Source organism: Prionailurus viverrinus, chromosome A2, assembly GCF_022837055.1.
Source record: "Prionailurus viverrinus isolate Anna chromosome A2, UM_Priviv_1.0, whole genome shotgun sequence".
Taxonomy (NCBI): Eukaryota; Metazoa; Chordata; class Mammalia; order Carnivora; family Felidae; genus Prionailurus; species Prionailurus viverrinus.
In genome coordinates this window covers 15,096,270-15,115,701 of record NC_062562.1, presented here as the reverse complement: position 1 = coordinate 15,115,701, position 19,432 = coordinate 15,096,270, and the positions used below count along the sequence as shown (strand labels likewise).

Below are 19,432 nucleotides of genomic sequence, written 5' to 3'. Positions count from 1 at the left end.
ATGAGGACCTTAGGGTCAGGAAGGTTAGATAGCTGGCCCAGAAATACAGTAATGGGGCCCAAATTTGACCTCAGTTCTTTGAATCTGGTTCCGCTGCTCTTTCTCATACACCTACTGGGAGACCGGTCTAGCTTAGTGCTACTCCAATGCCAGGCTTCAAGAGAAAGTGGGTTTGTGACAGAGTAAATGAACATGAATGAATGCACCACTTCCCCCATCAAGAGAGCCTGGCTAAAAAAAAAATGCCCACCAAACTATACAGTTTGCTTAGTGGCTTCATGTTTCGGCAAAAGTTCTTAGTCTCATTACAAATAGTTCATGATGGGCGGCTGGACCATGGACCACACTTTTTCTTTTTTATGTTTTATTTATTTTTGAGAGAGAGAGAGAGAGAGAGAGAGAGACAGAGCATGAGGGGGGGAGGAGCAGAGAGAGAGGGAGATGCAGAATCCGAAGCAGGCTCCAGGCTCTGAGCTGTCAGCACAGAGCCCGACGCGGGGCTCGAACTCATGGACCGTGAGATCATGACCTGAGCTGAAGTCAGATGCTCAACTGACTGAGCCACCCAGGTGCCCCTGGACCACACTTTTTTATAACGTGGGTCCTATCGATCCTCGCCTAACCATGTGGCTTGAAACTCCTCATCTCTTTCATTTCAGATGCTCTCCATGTCTAGATGGAGCCCTCAGGCATCCCAGAGTCCACCACTCCTTTTGACTATGACGATCAGAGCTTTCTGTGTGAGAGCAAGAACTTCGCCTTTGCCACCCTCAGCACCACCATCCTGTACTTCCTGGTGTTTCTCCTCAGCCTGGTGGGCAACAGCCTGGTGTTGTGGGTCCTGGTGAAGTTCGAGAGCCTGGAGTCCCTCACCAACGTCTTTATCCTCAACCTGTGCCTCTCAGACGTGGCCTTCTCCTTCTTGTTGCCGGTGTGGATCCTGGGGTACCACTGGGGCTGGGTGCTGGGGGACTTCCTCTGCAAGCTCCTCAACATGATCTTCTCCATCAGCCTCTACAGCAGCATCTTCTTCTTGACCATCATGACCGTCCACCGCTACGTGTCGGTGGTGAGGCCCCTCTCGTCCATGCGCGTCCACACCCTCCAGTGCCGCGTGCTGGTGACCGCGGCCGTGTGGGCGACCAGCATCCTGTCTTCAATCATCGATGCCATCTTCCACAAGGTGTTTCCTTCGGGCTGCAACTATTCGGAAGTCAGATGGTTCATAGCCTCGGTCTACCAGCACAACATCATCTTCCTGCTCTCCGTCGGGATCATCCTGTTCTGCTACGTGGAGATTCTCAGGACCCTGTTCCGCTCGCGGTCCAAACGGCACCACCGGACGGTCCGGCTCATCTTCACCATCGTGGTGGTGTACTTCCTCAGCTGGGCTCCCTACAACCTGATCCTGTTTCTACAGACACTGCTGAAACTCGGGGTCATCCAGAGCTGCGAGTTCATCCAGCAGCTGGATTACGCCTTGCTCATCTGCCGCAACGTCGCCTTCTCCCACTGCTGCTTCAACCCGGTGCTCTACGTCTTTGTCGGGGTCAAGTTCCGCAGGCATCTCAAAAGTCTGCTCCGGCACTTCTGGCTCTGCCGGCAGCAGGCGTCCAGCATCCCCCCTCACACCCTGGGCCCCTTCAACTATGAGGGCGCCTCCTTCTTTTGAAAGGGAGTTCGGTGGTGCAGGAAGGAGCACCGTGGAGGGCACCGTGGGGAATGCCAAGGCCATGGGGCTGGGGGCCAAAGCAGTACCTTTCCACCAGCAGGTCCCACTTGTCGCCCCTTCTGCAGAAAGTGGCTCCCAGCTGGAAACGTTATACTGCCGTCCACAAAAACAAGCCTTGAATTCTGACTTCATCACTCTTGCCTTTATTAATTCATTCGCTTAGACATCGCTTCGTTCAGAAGGCTCTGAGACTTGAAGGAGTCCCAGAAAGGAGGATCTTCCAAGACTTCATGAGGGTCCGAGACTCAGTCCTTTCCAGCAGGTGCTACTGGCCTAATTCTTAAAACTGGACCTTCAGTCTTCCCCAGCCAAGTAAAACGCCCCCAAGCCTGGCCACCCAAGTGCAAATACGTCATGGAACCTGTAGCCGGAGGTGAAGAGGAGAAGGCTTCACATGCTCTCTAAGCTCCAGCCGAGGGCGGTTATTGGTAGCTACTTTATTCAACAAGCATATATTCCGTGCTTCCCATGTGCAAAGTCCCACTCTGGGGACTGTGGAAGACTCTGGAATTCAAGGAGTTACAGCCGAATGTACCTAACTGGGGTGCACGTCAGAATCACCTGGGCAGCTTTTCCAAAGGCCCCGCTCTGGAACTAAATCAGGTTTACAGACCGGGACCAGGTTTGTTGTATGGAAAGGTTAGAAGGTGGCCTTCATGTACGTCCTTGGGATGTGAAGCTATGGGACAGCGTAGGAGGCAGGCATGTGTGCTGCTAACCAAAAAGCAAGGTCAAGTGACAGCCATTGCCACAGAGACGAATAAGCGTGGTGCTCAGAGAGTGTAGACTAGGGAAGAAAGGTTAATATCGGTAAACTAGCCTCCTGGGGCAAGAGGCACGTGCCCCCCAGGCGTGGCCCCCCAAAATACATACGTTGGAAGAATAGTGACACCTGTCATTCTTTGCTCCCACTCATACACAGTGATGGAACACCAGGGCCCATGCCTAGCAGGTCGGAAGAGCAGGTTCCTGCCCGCAGGAAGTTTGGGAAAGTTCCTTGGTGCCAACTTGCAGGGGCCCGGAAAGACTTCCTGAGGTGTTGGGGCTCTATCTGCAAGAGATGAGGAGCCGCTGAGGGTCCTGAAGCACCCCGGTGTCCATTCAGAGCACACTGGGTGGGGAAAGAGATGCTGAGGAAGCGAGGTCATCTGGGGGTGGAACCACGGACACGCAGCCACCGTGGGCAAGAACAACTCTGAGGGAATGGGGGAAAGGCAGAGTCAGCAGGACTGGGCCGTGGGGGTGGAGGAAGGGGAAGCGCAAGACTCAAAGATGACTCAGGTTTGGAATGGGCGTGGCCAGGGAAGGCGGGTGCCACCCACCAGGCAGGTGGAGAACATTCCTGGTGACAGTGATGAATCTGAAGGGTCAGCTCAATATGCACCCTGAGAGCAGGAGGTGTTGCAGGAACCTTCACCCTGGGTGCCATGGGCAAGGTGGGTGTTTACTTATCTGGACCTTTGGAGCTGGGCTCTTGGCATTCGGAGGGAGGCAGTGGTATCTCGTCATCTTTATATCCTCCAAGTAAATGCTTCATGCAGAAGGTGGCACTTACTCCATTCGTTCCTTCCCCCAAAGAATCACGGGCCAAATATGCAGGGGCCGGCTCATGTGAAAGAAGCTGGGGCTATGATATGCAACACGTCTCCCATCCAGTTGCGGGTTTTCAGCAGCCAGATTGCACTCTGACTATGCTTACTTTAGGATGTGCTCACCTTGGCCCTGCAGACGGTCTCACCCGGCAGTCACCGAGGACTGAGCAGAGCCAACCCCTCCAAAACCAGCCGGCACAGCCGTCCGGTCAGGCAGGGGCCAGACCGTCTCACCAGCAGCCCGCCTCTGCACAGTTGTCAAACGCATTGAGTCTGGGACCCTCATGAAGGGATAAAGCTCTCATGGACTTGCCAGCCAATAGGTGGGGACATCACTCACCACGGACAGAAGAAACAGCAAAAGGAAAGAGGCAATGAGGTAGTCGTGGCTCAGAGTTAAGCCTTCAGGCTTCTGATCGGGGTAGTCGTCCAGCACCCCCTTCAAACTAGTATTATTAAAGTTTTGTTTGACTTTTTTTTTTTTTAATTTTTTTTTAACATTTATTTATTTTTGAGACAGAGAGAGACAGAGCATGAACGGGGGAGGGGCAGAGAGAGAGGGAGACACAGAATCGGAAACAGGCTCCAGGCTCCGAGCCATCAGCCCAGAGCCCGACGCGGGGCTCGAACTCACGGACCGCGAGATCGTGACCTGAGCTGAAGTCGGACGCTTAACCGACTGCGCCACCCAGGCGCCCCGGTTTGACTTTTATTCAGAGGGCAGGCTGAGCCCTGGGAGGAGAGGGGGAGACGATTCCAGCTCGCAACCCCCCAAACCAACGCAGTGCGGTCTTAACGCCACTCTTCCTGGAAGGAGGTTGGGAGGGGGGTCGTCACTACAGAGGCTCGCCTCGTTTGCTCCTCACCCATCCCATCCCTTCACCTCCAAAGATGTTCATCTAAGCATTTCTTCCGACACATTCAGCCGTACCCCTGAGAGCACTTCACTAAACGCAGTCGTGTCCATGTCCTTACATTTCTCGTGATGTTTCGTCATCTCCAAGGGTAGAGAGTAGAGCATCTTCTCTTAATTTAGTTCCTTGGGAAACTGAGGCAAGAGGCGCAGAGAAACAGAGACGTGATGGGAAGACGCCCTATCAGAAAAGGAGCCTATGGGCAACACTGCTGAAAAAAATCAGCCAGAGCACTGCACACTAGTGGCCACCTTGACCACACACTCTGTTGGCCACAACCTCCTTCTGTCCCCTCCCTCCGCCCACTGAACCACAGCTGCACTCTTGTGGGCCTGTCCCACGAGAGTCAATAAAAATTGCCCTGGACACAGGGCTGCGGACCTTCTGCTGCTCCGGGAACACAAAAAATCCACGGTAGTTCCCAGGGAAGATGTCTTCACAGCGTTCCCACCACCCCGCTCTCTTGGACAAAACCCGGAAGGGAGGAGCCTTGCTGGTCTCTGAATAGGAACTCCAAGCCCAGGGCAGCCCCAGACCTCAGATGACCCCAGCCAGAATGGAAGTTCCTCAAGGGCAGAAGCCACGTGTGGCCGATCTAGAACCTCCCTCAACGCCCGGCAATGTTTGTGGTTGGTTGAGTAAGTGAATAGGAGAGCATCTTTCTGGCTTTTTCCTACTTCTGTTTTTTCTTTCCACACTTGCTTACATTATGCCTTCTGGTCAACACCAGGCACTGCCCAATGGCGTCCCATGACTCTTCCCTATGGCCCATCAGCCCACACATCGCCTGGTTTGCTGAACTCCTGACAGCTTTCATTTGTAAAGCCTCCCTGTGACGGGACAAAGAGGCCCATGAGTCTGGAAAAACCAGGAGAACAGATCCCAAAGTAGATTGTCTGAGAAGGCCCTTGGGATGTGAGCCTTGGACCCAAACCCCAAATCTAAGGTCCTTTACTGAATCACTGTGACCACGGGCCTCCCAGACTCTCCGCGTCCTCATCTGTAAAGCTGTATAAATGCCAAAAGCACAAAGACAGACTCTATTCACACAATGAAGATACACATGAGATCATGTGTGTAAAAGTACTTGCTCTGCCAGTGATTCAGCCCCAAATAGGATTTACGACTGTAATCATCTCAGAAAGACAGGAAGCGTCATTGAATCATATGCACAAATAAAAGAGTAGTGTGTATGGACTCATCCCTGGCTGTGTTCCCCTCATCTCGACCTCGGTCTTTATATAAGATTCCTAAAAGTCCTCTGCTTGTGGGGGATCTGGGTTAGGATTCAGGGTGAAGGGAGGGATACAGGAAGAGGATGGGGCATAGAGCGTGGAACAAGCCTTGTGTGGGTCAGGATGGTGGGAAATTTGCTCCATTTAGGCCTTAGGCAAAATTATCCAGGAGGCCAATGTGTCTCGAGTGCTCTGTGGCTCTCGAGTTTTCTGTCCCTGTCTCTCCCCTGGGCTGTCTTCAAGTCCAAGGTTTTTCTCCCCCCCCCCCCCCCCCCTTGCTATTTCATGACCCACTGTGTTGGAACAAGGACTTTTCAGAGATCAGCCCTCCAATCAGAAGGAATGCTATGCTTCCTCCCGGGAGTTTGGGGCATCCTGAAAACTTGGTGGGAGATACTTTGCAGGTTTGGGGGAAGTTTGGGAAGGGGAAGAAGGATTATCCTGAACTATGCTCTCCACTTTGGGGCCGGCCTGGATTTTAGGTGTGGGTGGTTGTAACCGCCCCCGCACCCCACCCCGCCCCCGCCCTGCTACACACACACTCCCAGCTCCTCCACAAGAGAAAGTGTGGCCTGCAGGATGTTCCTGGCCACGTGTGTACAGGCCTGCTCTGTGTGAAGGCAGAGGGAAGCCCATGTTAGGGGGCGTAAGATTGCAAAGAAGGATTAGCACCACTCTCAAGTTGGTCAGCCTCTGGCCATTCTTATTTGGAGAAAGATTTCTGTAGGATTACTCTAGTCCCAAGGAATTGGTGGTCCTTTCTCTTTTTTTTTTTTTTTTCCAATGTTTATTTATTTTTGGGGGGACAGAGAGAGACAGAGCATGAACGGGGGAGGGGCAGAGAGAGAGGGAGACACAGAATCGAAAACAGGCTCCAGGCTCCGAGCCATCAGCCCAGAGCCCGACGCGGGGCTCGAACTCACGGACCGCGAGATCGTGACCTGGCTGAAGTCGGACGCTTAACTGACTACGCCACCCAGGCGCCCCAGTGGTCCTTTTTCCAGATGACTTAACCTTGACTCAGAGAAAAGTATATGACTCGATTGTCCACACAACTGGGAATGCACGCCTTAAACACGTCACCTTAAACGTGTCATTAAAACTATTATTCCAAGGCACCTTGCAATGAACTATGGGAGTTTGGGGAAGGAAGTACCCACTTGTATCCGTCCCCCCACTTTGGTTACAATTGGTTCAACAATCTGCCTCTGGTTTTTTTTCCAAAAATAAGGATAATGTGAGTTAAAACAACAACAACAACAACACTGAACGTTACTAATTTTTCAAAGCATCTTGTTTATTTAATTTTTTTCAATGTTTATTTATTTTTGAGACATAGACACAGTGTGAGCAGGGGAGGGGCAGAGAGGAGAGGGAGACACAGAATCCGAAGCAGGCTCCAGGCTCTGAGCTGTCAGCACAGAGCCCGACGTGGGGCTCGAACCCGCAAGTCATGAGATCATGACCTGAGCCGAAGTCGGACGCTTAACCAACTGAGCCACCCAGGGGCCCCTCAAAGCATCTTGTGTGTTTAAAAGTTAGAGGAAACCCACAAATATTGGCCTCAATAGGAAATCACATCCCCCGTTCTGACTGGATCCTTAGCAAGCCACTTCCTCTCCTTATCTATTCAACTCAACTGGAGAGGCTTAAACTCTAAGATCCCTCCCTGTGATTAAAAAATGAAGTCTATGAGTCTATAATTTCATGAGTTGCATTTCCATGACGTTCTTTAGGGGATACAAATCTGTAGCTTCGTGCACGTTATCGGTTGAACTGTGTCCTCCTCCTACTCCCCAAGAAACTCTTGTGTTCGTGTCCTAATTCCCGGTACCTCTGAATGTGACCTTGTCTGGAAAGAGGGTCACTGCATATGTAATTAATTAAAATGAGGTCACAGGGGTGAGGGCAGGCCTGTAATCCAATATGACCGGTGTCCCTCTAAAAACGGGAAATTTGGACAGAGACCCAGACCCAGGGAGAATGCCAGGTGAAGGCTGGACTTACGCTATCACAAGTCAAGAACACCAGAGATTGCCAGCAACCACCAGAAGTTAAGAGAAAGGCATGGGATGGGTGTTCCCTCACAGCCACAGAAGGAGCCAACACTGCAGACAGCCTGATCGTAGACTTCTAGCCTGGAGACCTGTTTAAGCCACCTAGCTGGTGGGACTTTGTTATGGCAGCATAAGCAGACCAACACGGGGCGCCATTTCAGTGGGTGTGAAGGGAATCCTAGTGCATCTCAGAGCCCCTCATGGGCTTTTAGTGTCTACCTTGACCACACAGAACACGACTCCTGACTGAAGACACCCACAGGAGACTGGAAACTGACTTTTACTGAGATCTGCTCTGTGCCAGGCCCATATATGTGCACATCTCACAGCCACCCTGTGACATTTCTGTTTCCCACTTAGACCAAGGAGGGCATCAGAGCTCAGAGAGGTCCACTCTAACATTCATAGCCCCGAACACGTGGGATCGCTGCCTGAGGCAAGAGGTCATAGCTCCAAGGAGCGCAGTGGGCCACAGCTCAGAGGACACAGGGTGATGCACCTGAGCACAAGGTGGCACAGCCCTGAGGACGTGAGCTCACAGTCCTGATCAAGTAGGGGCATGGCTGCAAGCCTGTAAGGTCATGACCCCAGGGACATGGGGGCAAGGCTTCTAGCACATGGGGTCATGACCCATTCACTGGGGCCATAGCTCTCAACATGCGGGGTCACAGCCCCAGTCACGTGGGGTCACAGTCCTGAGGACGTGAGCTCACAGTCCTGAGAAAGTGGCACTAAAATCCGACATTAAAATCTCTCCCACCCTCAGTATGTCACAAAACCATTCAGACTGTGGTTGGCACAACGATTTTCCCTTTGCCATCGTCCCCCTGTTCCCTCTTCCTTTCATAGTTTTTAACAGGAAGAATGGAAATCACTTCCCCACACCCCCCACGGATTGACTGTTCCATCCATCTCATCACTGATTTGTCTGTCCCTCATTAATCTATAAAAGATGGCTGATGACATGCCATACCCCAACCTTAAGTAGGAAATCTATTTCCTTTCCCGTATTATCCCACCCAGCCAATGGCTGGGGCCGTGGCGCTTGGCTGGACACCAGTAGCTAAGTCCTGCGAGGTAAAACGGTGTTTCTCGACGAAATGGTGGGAGCTAGGGCAGAGGAACGGATGCTGCAGCCAGAACTAAGGAATGGCAGAGCCCAGGCTTCCGTCACAGGCTACGTACCCCGGGTGCGGTTGCTCTCCTGCTTTGGATCCATAGTAGACATCATGAATGAATGCACTCTCTTGAGTCCGGCCTCAGAATGCCTTGCAACTTAGAAACAGAGAACAGAACTTACAAATCGGGCCGAGAGTGGGGCAGAAGTCAGGAGTGGCAGTTCATTCATTAACACGTAGTTTTTGAGCACTGAGTTCAAATAGGTCCCTGGGTTTAGAAGTGAGGGGGATCCGGGAAGCCCAGCGACACATGCTTTTTCATTTAGCCCGCCCAACCTACCAAAAGTATTATCTTTTCAACATGCAATCAGTATAAAAGTAGTAAGGAGCTACTTCACGGTATTGTTTTCATACGAAGTCTCTGGAAGTCAGGTGTATTTTGCACTTACAGCCCATGTACTGTTCAGCTCAAACTAGCCACACTGCAAGTTCTCAAAAGCCACACGGTGACGGCGCTGCTTTCAAGGTGCCACACCGATGACTCGGGGACGTACCGAGCCTGCGGGGACTGAGAGGCTTAGCCCAGGGCGGGTGGCACCGCGGCGCCAGGAGACGCAGACCTCAGCGCGCGCCGCGAGCCGGGAGTCCTAGTCCACGCCCCTCTGCCGTGGGGTCCGACGGGACTTGTAGGCGTTGGCCTGCGGAGCGTGCCGGGAGTTGTAGTCCGCGCCCGCCTGCGGCGGCTCTGCGTATCATGGCGGGCTGCGCCGCGCTACCGCACTCTTCCGCTGGGCCCCAGAAAGTTTCGCTTCTGCCAAACAGTGGACCCACGAGCGCGTAAGTGCCGCGGGGGGCCGGCCGGACCTCGGGGGCGCCTGGGCCGCTGTCGGCCTCGGAGCGGAGAACTTCCCTCCCGACGCGGCTCGTCACCTGTTGCCCTCACCGTCCCCGCCCATCCCGGGTCTCCCCCAGACCCGGTCCGAGCCCTTGCCCTTGGCCAGAGGGCCGGGGAGGCACCTCTCGGTCCGCTGCTGAAACTGACCCTGGAACCCTGGCTGCCTCTGGTGGTCAGTTGGAAAGACAGATCCCCAAACACCGGTTCCAGGACCCCCGAAAAGGAGCCCACCATATAGGAGTCTCAGAACAGCCCTTGGATCATTTAGGCACGGGAGGACAGGTCGTGGAGTTTCTGCCAGGATTGTCCGAGAGGCCACTGACTATAAGAAGCGAAGTTCCGGGCTCAGCCCGGCGGGGATAGCCCAGACCTTGTTTCTCCCTCCCTCCCGTAAGGGGACAGTTTGTTCATCCCGGGCCGTCTTCGGGCCACGGCCCGTTCTCTTTACCTTATGTTCAGGTGCAGGGGCTCAAAATAGTCCCCCACCCCGTGATCTTTCCTGAAACACCTGTGGATTTGGGATTGTCTGTGGTGTGGCTGCTTGGGACTTGCGCTAAAGAGTCCATGCTATTCGGAACCTCGGCTGGGGGATGTTCTAGGGGGAGGCCTGGATTTTATTTTTGTGTAAGGAAAGCGTGTGTGTGTGTGTGTGTGTGTGTGTGTGTGTGTGTGGTTGACACATTAACCACACGTCTCCCTGTTCTGTGCACATGTATCTTCTGATGCCCCTTGTCACTCTTCACAACTCCCACTGGCTGCCCCCTCCAGAAAAAAAAAAGAGCATTTACTGAAGCTGCTTGTGTTGGCCACAGCCTCTACTCCTCTGCTTGTCTTTACCACGGCAGTTTCCTTTCCCACAGAGAAATGGGTCAGGGGCTCTTTGAGGGCAGAGGATCAGGCTGTAATCAGCTCACTGCCCTCCTGCCCCTGCAAGCCTTGTGGTCTCTGTAGCAAGCTTTACTCCCCTGCCATCTGCCTAATGCGGCTTCCCCTGCGTGTTGGTGCTAATAAAGAGCGGTCTCGCTGAGGTTTTCTGCTTTTAGTGGCTCCCACCTTCCAAAGTGTGCCCATATCAAGTGGGCTCCCCTGGACTTTCCCTTCTGTGACAGCTGCTGTTCATAAATTACTGAATTCCCTGTGCCAGTTGTGGGCCATTGTTCTCATCACCCTGGAAGCCAAAGTTAATGGTCTCAGTGATGGGACTCGGCCTTCTTTGATTAAAGGGATCTGAGAAGCCTCTTTGCTTTAGGAAACAGGTTTTCTGCTTCTCTTACAAGTGTTCATCTCTGGGTTGTGCTTCCTTTCGTTTTTAAGTTGTTTTTGGTATTTTATTAGGAAAATAGTGAAGCATAATCATTGAAAGGATTGTATAGTGAACATTGGCTCGCCTGTTAGAATCTACAACTAATAGTTTACTTCAGTTAGTTTTGTAGTTGTTTTAATGTCAGTCCTCTGGCTGTTCCTTGGATGGTCTTTGCTTCGTGTGGCTGGTTTTGGGGCAAAAGCAGGAGATCAAGAGCCACCCTTTAAACCACACTAGTCCTTTGGGGGCAGGAAGACACTTCCCGGCCCCCCCAGATGTTTGCGATGAGAGAAACTACCCAAAAGAGACAAGATCAGAACATCTGGTGACTTTGACCTGTGCTGGTCACCGAGGCTGTGGGCTGCTGCCTCCAGAACGCATAGTAGGCACTCAAGAAATGGCAGTCCCTCCCTTCCCTGGAGGGGAGAGGTTTGGCTGATGGGTAACCTGTGTTTTCTGGTGATTCCAAGGACAACTTGGGTGACTCCAGACTGGAATGTCCTTAAACACGAGGCAGAGGAAACGTGTTGTCTAGCCGTGGTCTCATGGTGAAAATCACTGATAGGAGCTCAGTGTCTGGGGCCACATTCCCTGGAGCAGCCTCAGGACACACAGCAGGTGAGGGTCAAAAACTGGTGCCTTGTGACCAGCCAGAGGCCTCCCGTGAGCAGAGATGAGGGGGGTCCAGCTGGTCAGCATCTGCTCACCTGGGCCTCAAAGTCATTGTGTTGCTCCAGAGATAAGCCAGACTCTCTATTTGTGATCTCATTGTCAGTTTGGGGATCTTTGCTTGTTTTTGTTTTTAAAGCTCTTGATTGGTAGAAGGGCCTCTGAGCAACTAAATGGATCAGTAGTGTGGGTACTGAAATGTTTCCTTGGGTCTATATTATCCTCTTGCTGCTTGTAGACATATTGTTTGGCACCGTAATGTCCCTGTAATAAGAGCTTCAGCCTCAGAGCACGTGGGCTCATGGCTTTTATGAGATGAGGGTGGTTGAGCAGAACTCCGTGGGGCAGGGGGGGCATTTCCCCCTTTTCCACATGTTGCAGCCGGTCAGCCTGATGGTTTTCGTGACCACCAATGGTCTTCCACATTCACAAAGGCCTTTGTGGCATTTGAAAGACACTGAGCGCCTGTTTCTAGTTTGGCCAGATCCTGTTTCCAGGGATGAGGACATGTACATCAGTGTGGTTCTGAGGGGATCTGTGGTCTGGTTATAGTACCTCACCCTGCGGCTGTTCTGGGCCCCACGGGCAGGTCTGGCTAACCACCTCAGGAGCCTGGGGTACTGCATCCTTGACCTGGGGCAGAAAACCGAGCCTGTGGGATCCAGAAGAAAAACCTGAGCTGAAAAAGCAACCCAATCAAGCTGTTGGTCTGCAGGGGGATAGGCCAGGAAGAGAATCCCCGTAGGAGGACCGGGGTGGGCTGGACAGCTGAACCAGACGTGGTGGTTTCACAAGGAGCCAGAAGGAATTTCCTCAAGCTGAACCTGCAGCCCCTTGGGCTTCTTCCAGGGCCGTCTGCAGCCTTGGTCAAGAGCAGGGAGGGGGCACTTGGAAGCCTCAACCAAAGTTAGCCACTGGGAACGTCTGCTCTTCTCCTCCCCTACCTCCTCCTTGAGGAAGGTAAAGGGTAACCTCCCCACACTGCACACGGGGGAAAAAAGCCCAAACAAACAAACAAACAAAACAGGAAAAAGTAAAAAACCACAAACGCCACACACAAGGTAGGAAAAGGTCAAATAACTTCCCCAGGACAGACAGATTTGCTAAAATTGCCTGAAAAGAGTTTGGTGAGCTAAACATAGCACAGTATCACCAACTGGGGAATGATCTTTATCGCATAATCCGTTGCACGTTAGGGAATGGAAATCTCACATTGACTAGTCCGATTCCAGAATCTGAATAGGGTCCAAATTGGCAAGCCTCCATTACAATTGGTAAAAGAGAAGCCGGTTTTCTTGCCCAGCGCCAAGCCCCAGCCTCAGAGCCATCCTGGGTCTTGCTTGCCCTTCCTGTCTGCCAGCATAGCCCCACCCCCGAGCCCGTGTGCACCCCGGATGTTCCCCTTGTCATCCAAACACGGCTGTGCTCAGACCCATCCATACTAGAGAACACTCTACCCTGGGAGTGTTCTGGTTGACGGTTCCAGATCAAAGTCCCAGGGATGCAGAGAGGAGAGGGCCTTGTGTGGGCTGGGTGAGTCGGGGAGGTGGCTGTAACGGCCGTGGCAATCCTTGACCAGATAGAGTGAAGGAGGCTTCTGGATAAGGCTGCCTCAGGCCGGAGCTGTGGGGCACGCTTTATCCAGCCAGTCCCTAAATTGTATTATTCCCTTTCTTCTTGGGATAGTAATGCTGTAATATTTCCACAGTAATGACGGTATAATGTCTATAATTACAAATTACACAAGTAATTTATGTCCAGTAAAGGAGACTTGAGAAATCAGAGAAATGGAATGTTTTGAAAATTTGCCCACGTTTTCCCGCCATGGAAGGATAATTCTCATCATTTACATGTTGGTGCCTAAAGTTTAGTTAGATCTGCGGAGTAAGAGACCACGGGTCCGGTTTTGTCTAACTGGTTCATTCATTCCCCAAGTAAGGTATTGAGGGCTCTCTAGGGGTCAGGACTGCACTCTGTGCTGGGGAGATGGTGAGTAGCAGTGGAGCTTACAGACTCATGGAGAAAACAGGTTAAACGAGAAATGACCGTACAGGCGAATGGCCACAAACGTGGAAGAAAGGTAGTGGTGGCTTAGGATCCCGAGCAGCATTGAACCTGGGGTCTCACGTGTTCTGTTCATCGAAGAACTTCTCAGGCCTCCAGTGACCTCTTTTTGGTCTATAAGCTTAGGAGGAGCTTTGCCCCTCTGGACAGGGGTTCCTGGAAGGCCAGTGCCCACTGGCCTTGTTCACGGCTGCGGCCCCCGCTCCTGGGTCAGGCCCACCTCTTACCAGTGGTGCCCAACAAACCGCCCGGCAGGCGGTTTGTTAACACGTACGGGTTACAGTTGGCTTCTTCAAGGCTGTGTTTATTGGCTACAGCATATTCTGGCAGAGATTCCGTTCATGATTCGTCATTGGGTGTGCTCGCCCCCTTGATACTCTGGTCAGGATTGTCCCCGCCCTGAGCATAGGATCTTGGAGCTCTGTGACGTTCTCCATGTGCCCGGGGTTAGTGCTGTTCGGGGCAGGAATACATAGATGCCCCAGATGGTGTCTCATGTTCGTGCAGCTGTTCCAGAGGCTGCCCAGAGCTTCCCACGTGCCGTCACCACCTCCCGGGCATTTCCTCTGGGCTCTCCGGTGACAAGGCCTCTGCCCTGCCGCCCCAGGTATGGGGGTGTGGCTCCTGCCAGAGCGGCCTGCCTTCCACCTTCCTGAAAGAGATGGTTCGGTTTCCCCAGGCCCAGAGGCAACACCTCACACCCACGGGTCTCTCCGCCCTGCCTTCCTGGGCCAGTGGACGGGAACGGGGTGGGGGGGGGGGAGGGAGGGCAGTTTTGTGTGTGTCCCGGAGGCATGACCAAGAAACCCAGGATGGTTGTCGTTGGTGGGAGCGCGAGGGCCAAGAGAAAGTTCAAACAGTGATGGGCAACTCTCAAGTCCCCCTTCCCTTTAAGAAAGGAGAGTGCAAGCGAGAAGGAGTGTTTGGGGAAGGTGACCCAGGCCTGCAGTTGGTCAACATTTTAATTAGGTCTGAGGGGTTGGGCCGCCTCGTGAGGCTTTGTTCACGAGTGCTGTGACGGCACCCTCTCGAAGCTCTGCTGAGGGCAGCCTGCTCCCCGACCCTTTTGTGTGGAGCCAGCAGGACCGCCGGGCCTTCGAAGCCCCAGGTACCAGCCAAGTGCCCTCCTTTCCAGGGGTGGCAACTACATAGATGCTAGTGGCTGTGCTCAACCAGACCGAGGCGATGGACTTTTCCAGAAAGGCTTTGTGCTTTCAGCCCATCTGAACCGTCCTTGCCAACGTGCTTTCCTGGTCAGGGTGGAATTCACAACTGGCATGCTCCACCTCCTCTGGGAGTGGGGGCCCCTATCTGGGTCCCTTCTCAGCTAGCGGGTGAGGAGCAAGCACAGAACGTTCTGAAGACCAGGCAGGGTTGTCTTCCACGCCCCAAGCCTGCTCCCCCTCGGATCCTTCTTTCCTAATGTGACTAGTCAGTTTGCTGTAATTGCTCCTGCCAGAGCCAGTTTCTGGGCAACGTTAAGAGTATTAGTCATTTGCACCATAGTGTAAATAAGTTTACGTGAGCCGTTTGGTGTCTTTCTTTCTTAATCTGGGACTAGACTTCTGTCTCTATTGTTACGGCATCTGGGCAGACATAGGAGGAGTTTGGAGGCCGGGGAAGAGTTTTACCTCTAATATAATACCTAAGCCATGACTAGGAACTCAGGCAATAGTCCCGGGTGCATTTAGTCCCTTTTCCACTTTACCAGAATATTGGATGCTTGCAGACATGCTGGATAAGCGTAAACATAATTTTGAGCTGTTGGCACGAGATTTCAATGTTCCCCCAAATTTTATAAAATGAATTTCTCTGGCATTTGAAAGAGCTTGCCAGAGACAAGTGAGGGAGGATTTTACAAGCCATGCAGCAAGGGCTCTGGGTTCATGGAGGCATGGGATACGCTCTTTGGGGCCCTCGTGAGGTGTGGGAGTCCTGGAGTCGTTCCCCTGGTGCTGAAGCGGCCGAGGCCAAGGCCGAGGCAGTGCAGACCGAAGCTCTCCATGTCTCCTGAGTTAGGAGAGCAGCTGGCTGATGGCCTGTCAGGATCCTGCTGCTTCAGGCCATCTCTGTGATACCACAAGAAACAGTCAGTGGTTGTCCCAGGTTCCAGGCACACAGCTTCTGGAACCCTAGGAATTTCCTGAGTGATGGGAGTGTCTTTTGTTTTGTGCGCCTCTTTTCAGCCACGCCTGAGTTTATGCTAATAGGGTGACCCTCCTCAGCCCCTGGGATGGCTTCAGGGTGGGGGCTGGTTGCCTGAAGAGGCAACCATGTGATTAGAGGGTTGGAACTTTCAGCCCCACCCCAGACCTCAGGGGAGTGGGCTGAAGGAGTTAATCACCCAAGTCTGCGGAATGAGGCCTCCATTAAACCCCGAAGTGAGGGGGTCCTGCGAGGTGCTGCTGGGTGGGGAGCCCTGAGTGCATAGAAGCTTTGCAAACCTCAAACCAGCACCCCCCCCAACTCTGCACCTCTCGTCTCTTCCGCCTGGCTGTTCCCAGATTGTATCTTTGAAGATAAACCAGTCATCTCAATGTTTTTCCAAATCTTGAGAGCTGTTCTAGCAAATTATGGAACCTAAGGAGGGGATCGTGGGAATCCCCAATTCAGAGCCGGTTGGTCAGAAGTACGGGTAGCAGCCTGGGACTTGGGACCAGCGTCTGACAGCCAGGGCCGTCTTGTGGACAGAGCCTTTGACCTGTGGGGTCTGCACTGACTCTAGGTCATCAGTGTCAGAACTGAACCGAACTGGAGAACCCCCAGTCAGTGTCAGAACTGGTTATTGGTGTGGAAAAAAAGCCACATGACCGTGGTGTGGAGAGAGTGCCGCATTCTGTGTCTTCCGGTGGTTAATAATGACCTCAGACCAGGGAAGAGGGAGGGCAGACTGCTAAGAGCCGTCACCCCAAAGTTCAGGAAAAGAGCATTCCTATAGGAACCATGATCTTCCAAGGAAGCTCTGATTAACTGCCTGAAACCCTGTGAGGTGGGGGCACCTGGGGGGCTCAGTCGGTTGAACGTCTGACTTCAGCTCAGGTGGTGATCGCATGGTCCGTGGGTTCGAGCCCCGCGTCGGGCTCTGTGCTGACAGCTCAGAGCCTGGAGTCTGCTTCGGATTCTGTGTGTCCCTCTCTCTCTGCCCCTGCCCCACTGATACGGTGTCTCTCTCTGTCTCAAAAATAAATAAATGTTAAGAAAAACAAAAGAAACCCCTGTGAGGCGGGACCCCCATCCGCGGTGGGGAAGCCCACCGCGACCTGCAGGTCCAGCAGCCGGTTCTCTTGGGGCACATTACCTGGGTGGTGACTCAGGCTTTCCGGAAAAGCAGCTTGTGTAATCAGCAGCTGGGCACAGCTCACCCCGTGACCCGGGAACTTGGCATCAGCTGAGCGCGCTCCGAGGGTCAGGCGGAGGCGGCCTCGCCCGGCCGTGCGGACACAGGGCCGTCTCCCCAGAGTCCCCGCACGTCTCGAAGGAGCACGTTTCTGGCTGTCGAGGCTCGTGACGGCAGGCCTCAGAGACAGCTGGTCCCCAGTGTCCGGGTGTCCACCCGGCCGGAGCCTGTCCTGCGAGGTGCTGCTGGGTGGGGAGCCCTGAGGGCGTAGAAGCTTCGCAAACCTCAAACCAGCCCACCAACCCCGCCCCCCAACTCTGCGCCTCTCGTCTCTTCCGCCTGGTTGTTCCCAGATTGTTTCTTTGAAGATAAACCAGTCATCTTAATGTTTTTCCAAATCTTGACAGCTGTTCTAGCAAATTATGGAGCCTAACTCAGAATCTGCCCTCTTCCACGAGTCGGGTCTCGGCCTGGTCTGAAGCGTGACACAGGCCCAGGGCCTTTGAGGACTTGGGTGTCTGTCATTTTCCTCTGAGCGTCTTTCTCCCAGGAACGACAAGGCTGTCCGTTGACAACAGCCAAATGAGAGGAATTTCGGGAGAGAAGCAGCCTCCATGCTCGCTGTCCCCCTTCCCCCCCCATCCCGGTGCCCTTTCCTCCTTGGGTCTCTTCAAAAGACCTCAACCTTATTTTTCAGGCCTGGCACGCCTCGGTTGCCCCCGCCTCTCACCCTCTCCCTCCCCCAAGTGGAATTAATTTTCCCTTCCTGAGGCCCCACGGCATCTTCCTAAATTCGTCACAGTGCGGCCTTTTTTGTTGAGATACAATCTGCAGTCTGTGAGTTTTGACAAATGTATGTTTGTCAGATACTTACGGTCATGTAACCACCACCACGGGCAAGACACGGAACAGAACTGCCGCCCCCCCCCCCCCAATTTCTGCCGACTCTTGTAGTCATGCCCCCCCTTCACCGCCACCCCCTCCCGCCCAGGCCCTGGAAGCCACCGCTGTGACCTCTCCCCCACGTTTTGCCTTTGCGAGAATATCATGCAAATGGAATCATAAAGGACGTAGCCTTTTCCGTCTGGCTGTTTTCGCTCAGCAGGAAGCATCTGTTGTACGTGTCCATGGCCCAACCCTTTCATCGCTGAGTACCCGTCGCTTTTTATTCCTATCTCTGCATGGAGCTCTTCTGCCGTGTCCAGATAGCGGGATATTTTTCTGTCTGTCTGCTTGGTGCACAGGCGAGCGCCTCCAGGGCTAGACCGTGCCTCGCGTGCGTCCGTGTCCCCAGCCTGCGCATGGAAGGAACTTGACACAGCATGGTGTCGGGGCAGCTGTGCATTGACAGTGCGGACCCTGGACTCTCTCTACCTCTCCGGGAGGGGCAGCGTGCCCACCGAGGCATCGGACCCCCTGCAGAAGCCCGGCTGAGCCTGGGTTCTGGCTCTCCGCAGGGCCCTGGCTGGCCCCTGCTCAGGCTCTGTGCTCAGCAGGTGCCCCGGAGAGCCGCCTAGGGATGGGCAGGCTGCCTTCTCGAAACCCACTCCCACCCTTGGTTTAGTGTCTGTGGCAGGCAGGGGTATCTAATACCTCTTAAGGGGCTTTGGAGGGCTCTCTGTGGGCCCCCTGCCTCTCTTGGGCTCCGTGTCAGGAATCGCTGGGAGTGTGGTTTTGGTGTGTGCCTGTCTCATTCCTCCGAGGCCAGAGAAGCCCTCTTTGGGCCTTGTTTGCACTGAGTCCCAGCTGTGCCAGCTTGTTAGTTAAAAATAGGCCAAGGCATATCCGCCCTGTGACAGGCCCTTCTTGCTTCAGGCTCATGCTGGAATGCTTATGTAAATATTTGGAGGAACTTGAAACCTGGGACTGTTTCTATTCCAGAGTCATATTGCCTGGACTCTTGGAGTGGGAAGGGGAATAGGGCTGTGGGAAAGGGAGGGCCAGCACGTGTGAGAAACACTCAGGGTGGCGGCTCATTATTTGGGAGACGCTGGAGTTCAGGGTGGTTCCTAGAAGCCAGTGGAAGGGGTTGGCCATTTGTAGTAGGGACGATGCTGAGCTATAGATCCACAGGGTTTGAATCAGACTGACCAGGGCCCAGACCACGATTCGCTCCTTATTGGCCCACGGCCTTAGGCGAGTTTTATGTGGCTTCTCCAACTGGTGTTCTCTACCCCACTAAGGCGGTTGTGGGGTGAAAATGATCACGCGTGTAAAGCCCCTATCAGGACCCAGCGCATAGCACACAGTAGGCCCTCACTCAGTGGTGGCTGCTCGGGCGTCCTCTAGTCTCACCACCTGCTTTTGCCAACAAGCATGACACAACCTGGTGGTGGATGTCTACGAATTGGAGATGCTCAATTCTTTTTTTTTTAATTGTTTTTTAATGTTTATTTATTTTTGAGAGAGAGAGAGAGAGAGAGAGAGAGAGAGGCCGCGTGCATGTGTGAGCAAGCTGGGGAGGAGCAGAGAGAGAGGGAGACACGGAATCTGAAGCAGGCTCCAGGCTCTGAGCC

General features: G+C 53.4%; 2 protein-coding genes across 4 annotated transcripts in view; both read left to right on the top strand.

Moving 5' to 3' along the window:
• The window catches only part of XCR1 (X-C motif chemokine receptor 1), a 39,734-nt gene extending 35,895 nt beyond the window's left edge, over positions 1-3,839 (top strand). For both annotated transcript variants that reach the window (XM_047850888.1, XM_047850889.1), the window contains one exon: positions 660-3,839. In XM_047850888.1, coding sequence (XP_047706844.1) covers positions 677-1,672 — 996 coding nt within the window. In that variant the 5' untranslated portion in view covers positions 660-676 and the 3' untranslated portion in view covers positions 1,673-3,839. The remainder of the gene's footprint in view (positions 1-659) is intronic.
• A 5,529-nt stretch (positions 3,840-9,368) lies between these two features.
• FYCO1 (FYVE and coiled-coil domain autophagy adaptor 1) overlaps positions 9,369-19,432 on the top strand; it is a 74,468-nt gene continuing 64,404 nt past the window's right edge. For both annotated transcript variants that reach the window (XM_047832766.1, XM_047832784.1), the window contains exon 1: positions 9,369-9,485. The gene's annotated coding sequence lies outside the window, so the exon portion shown is untranslated. The remainder of the gene's footprint in view (positions 9,486-19,432) is intronic.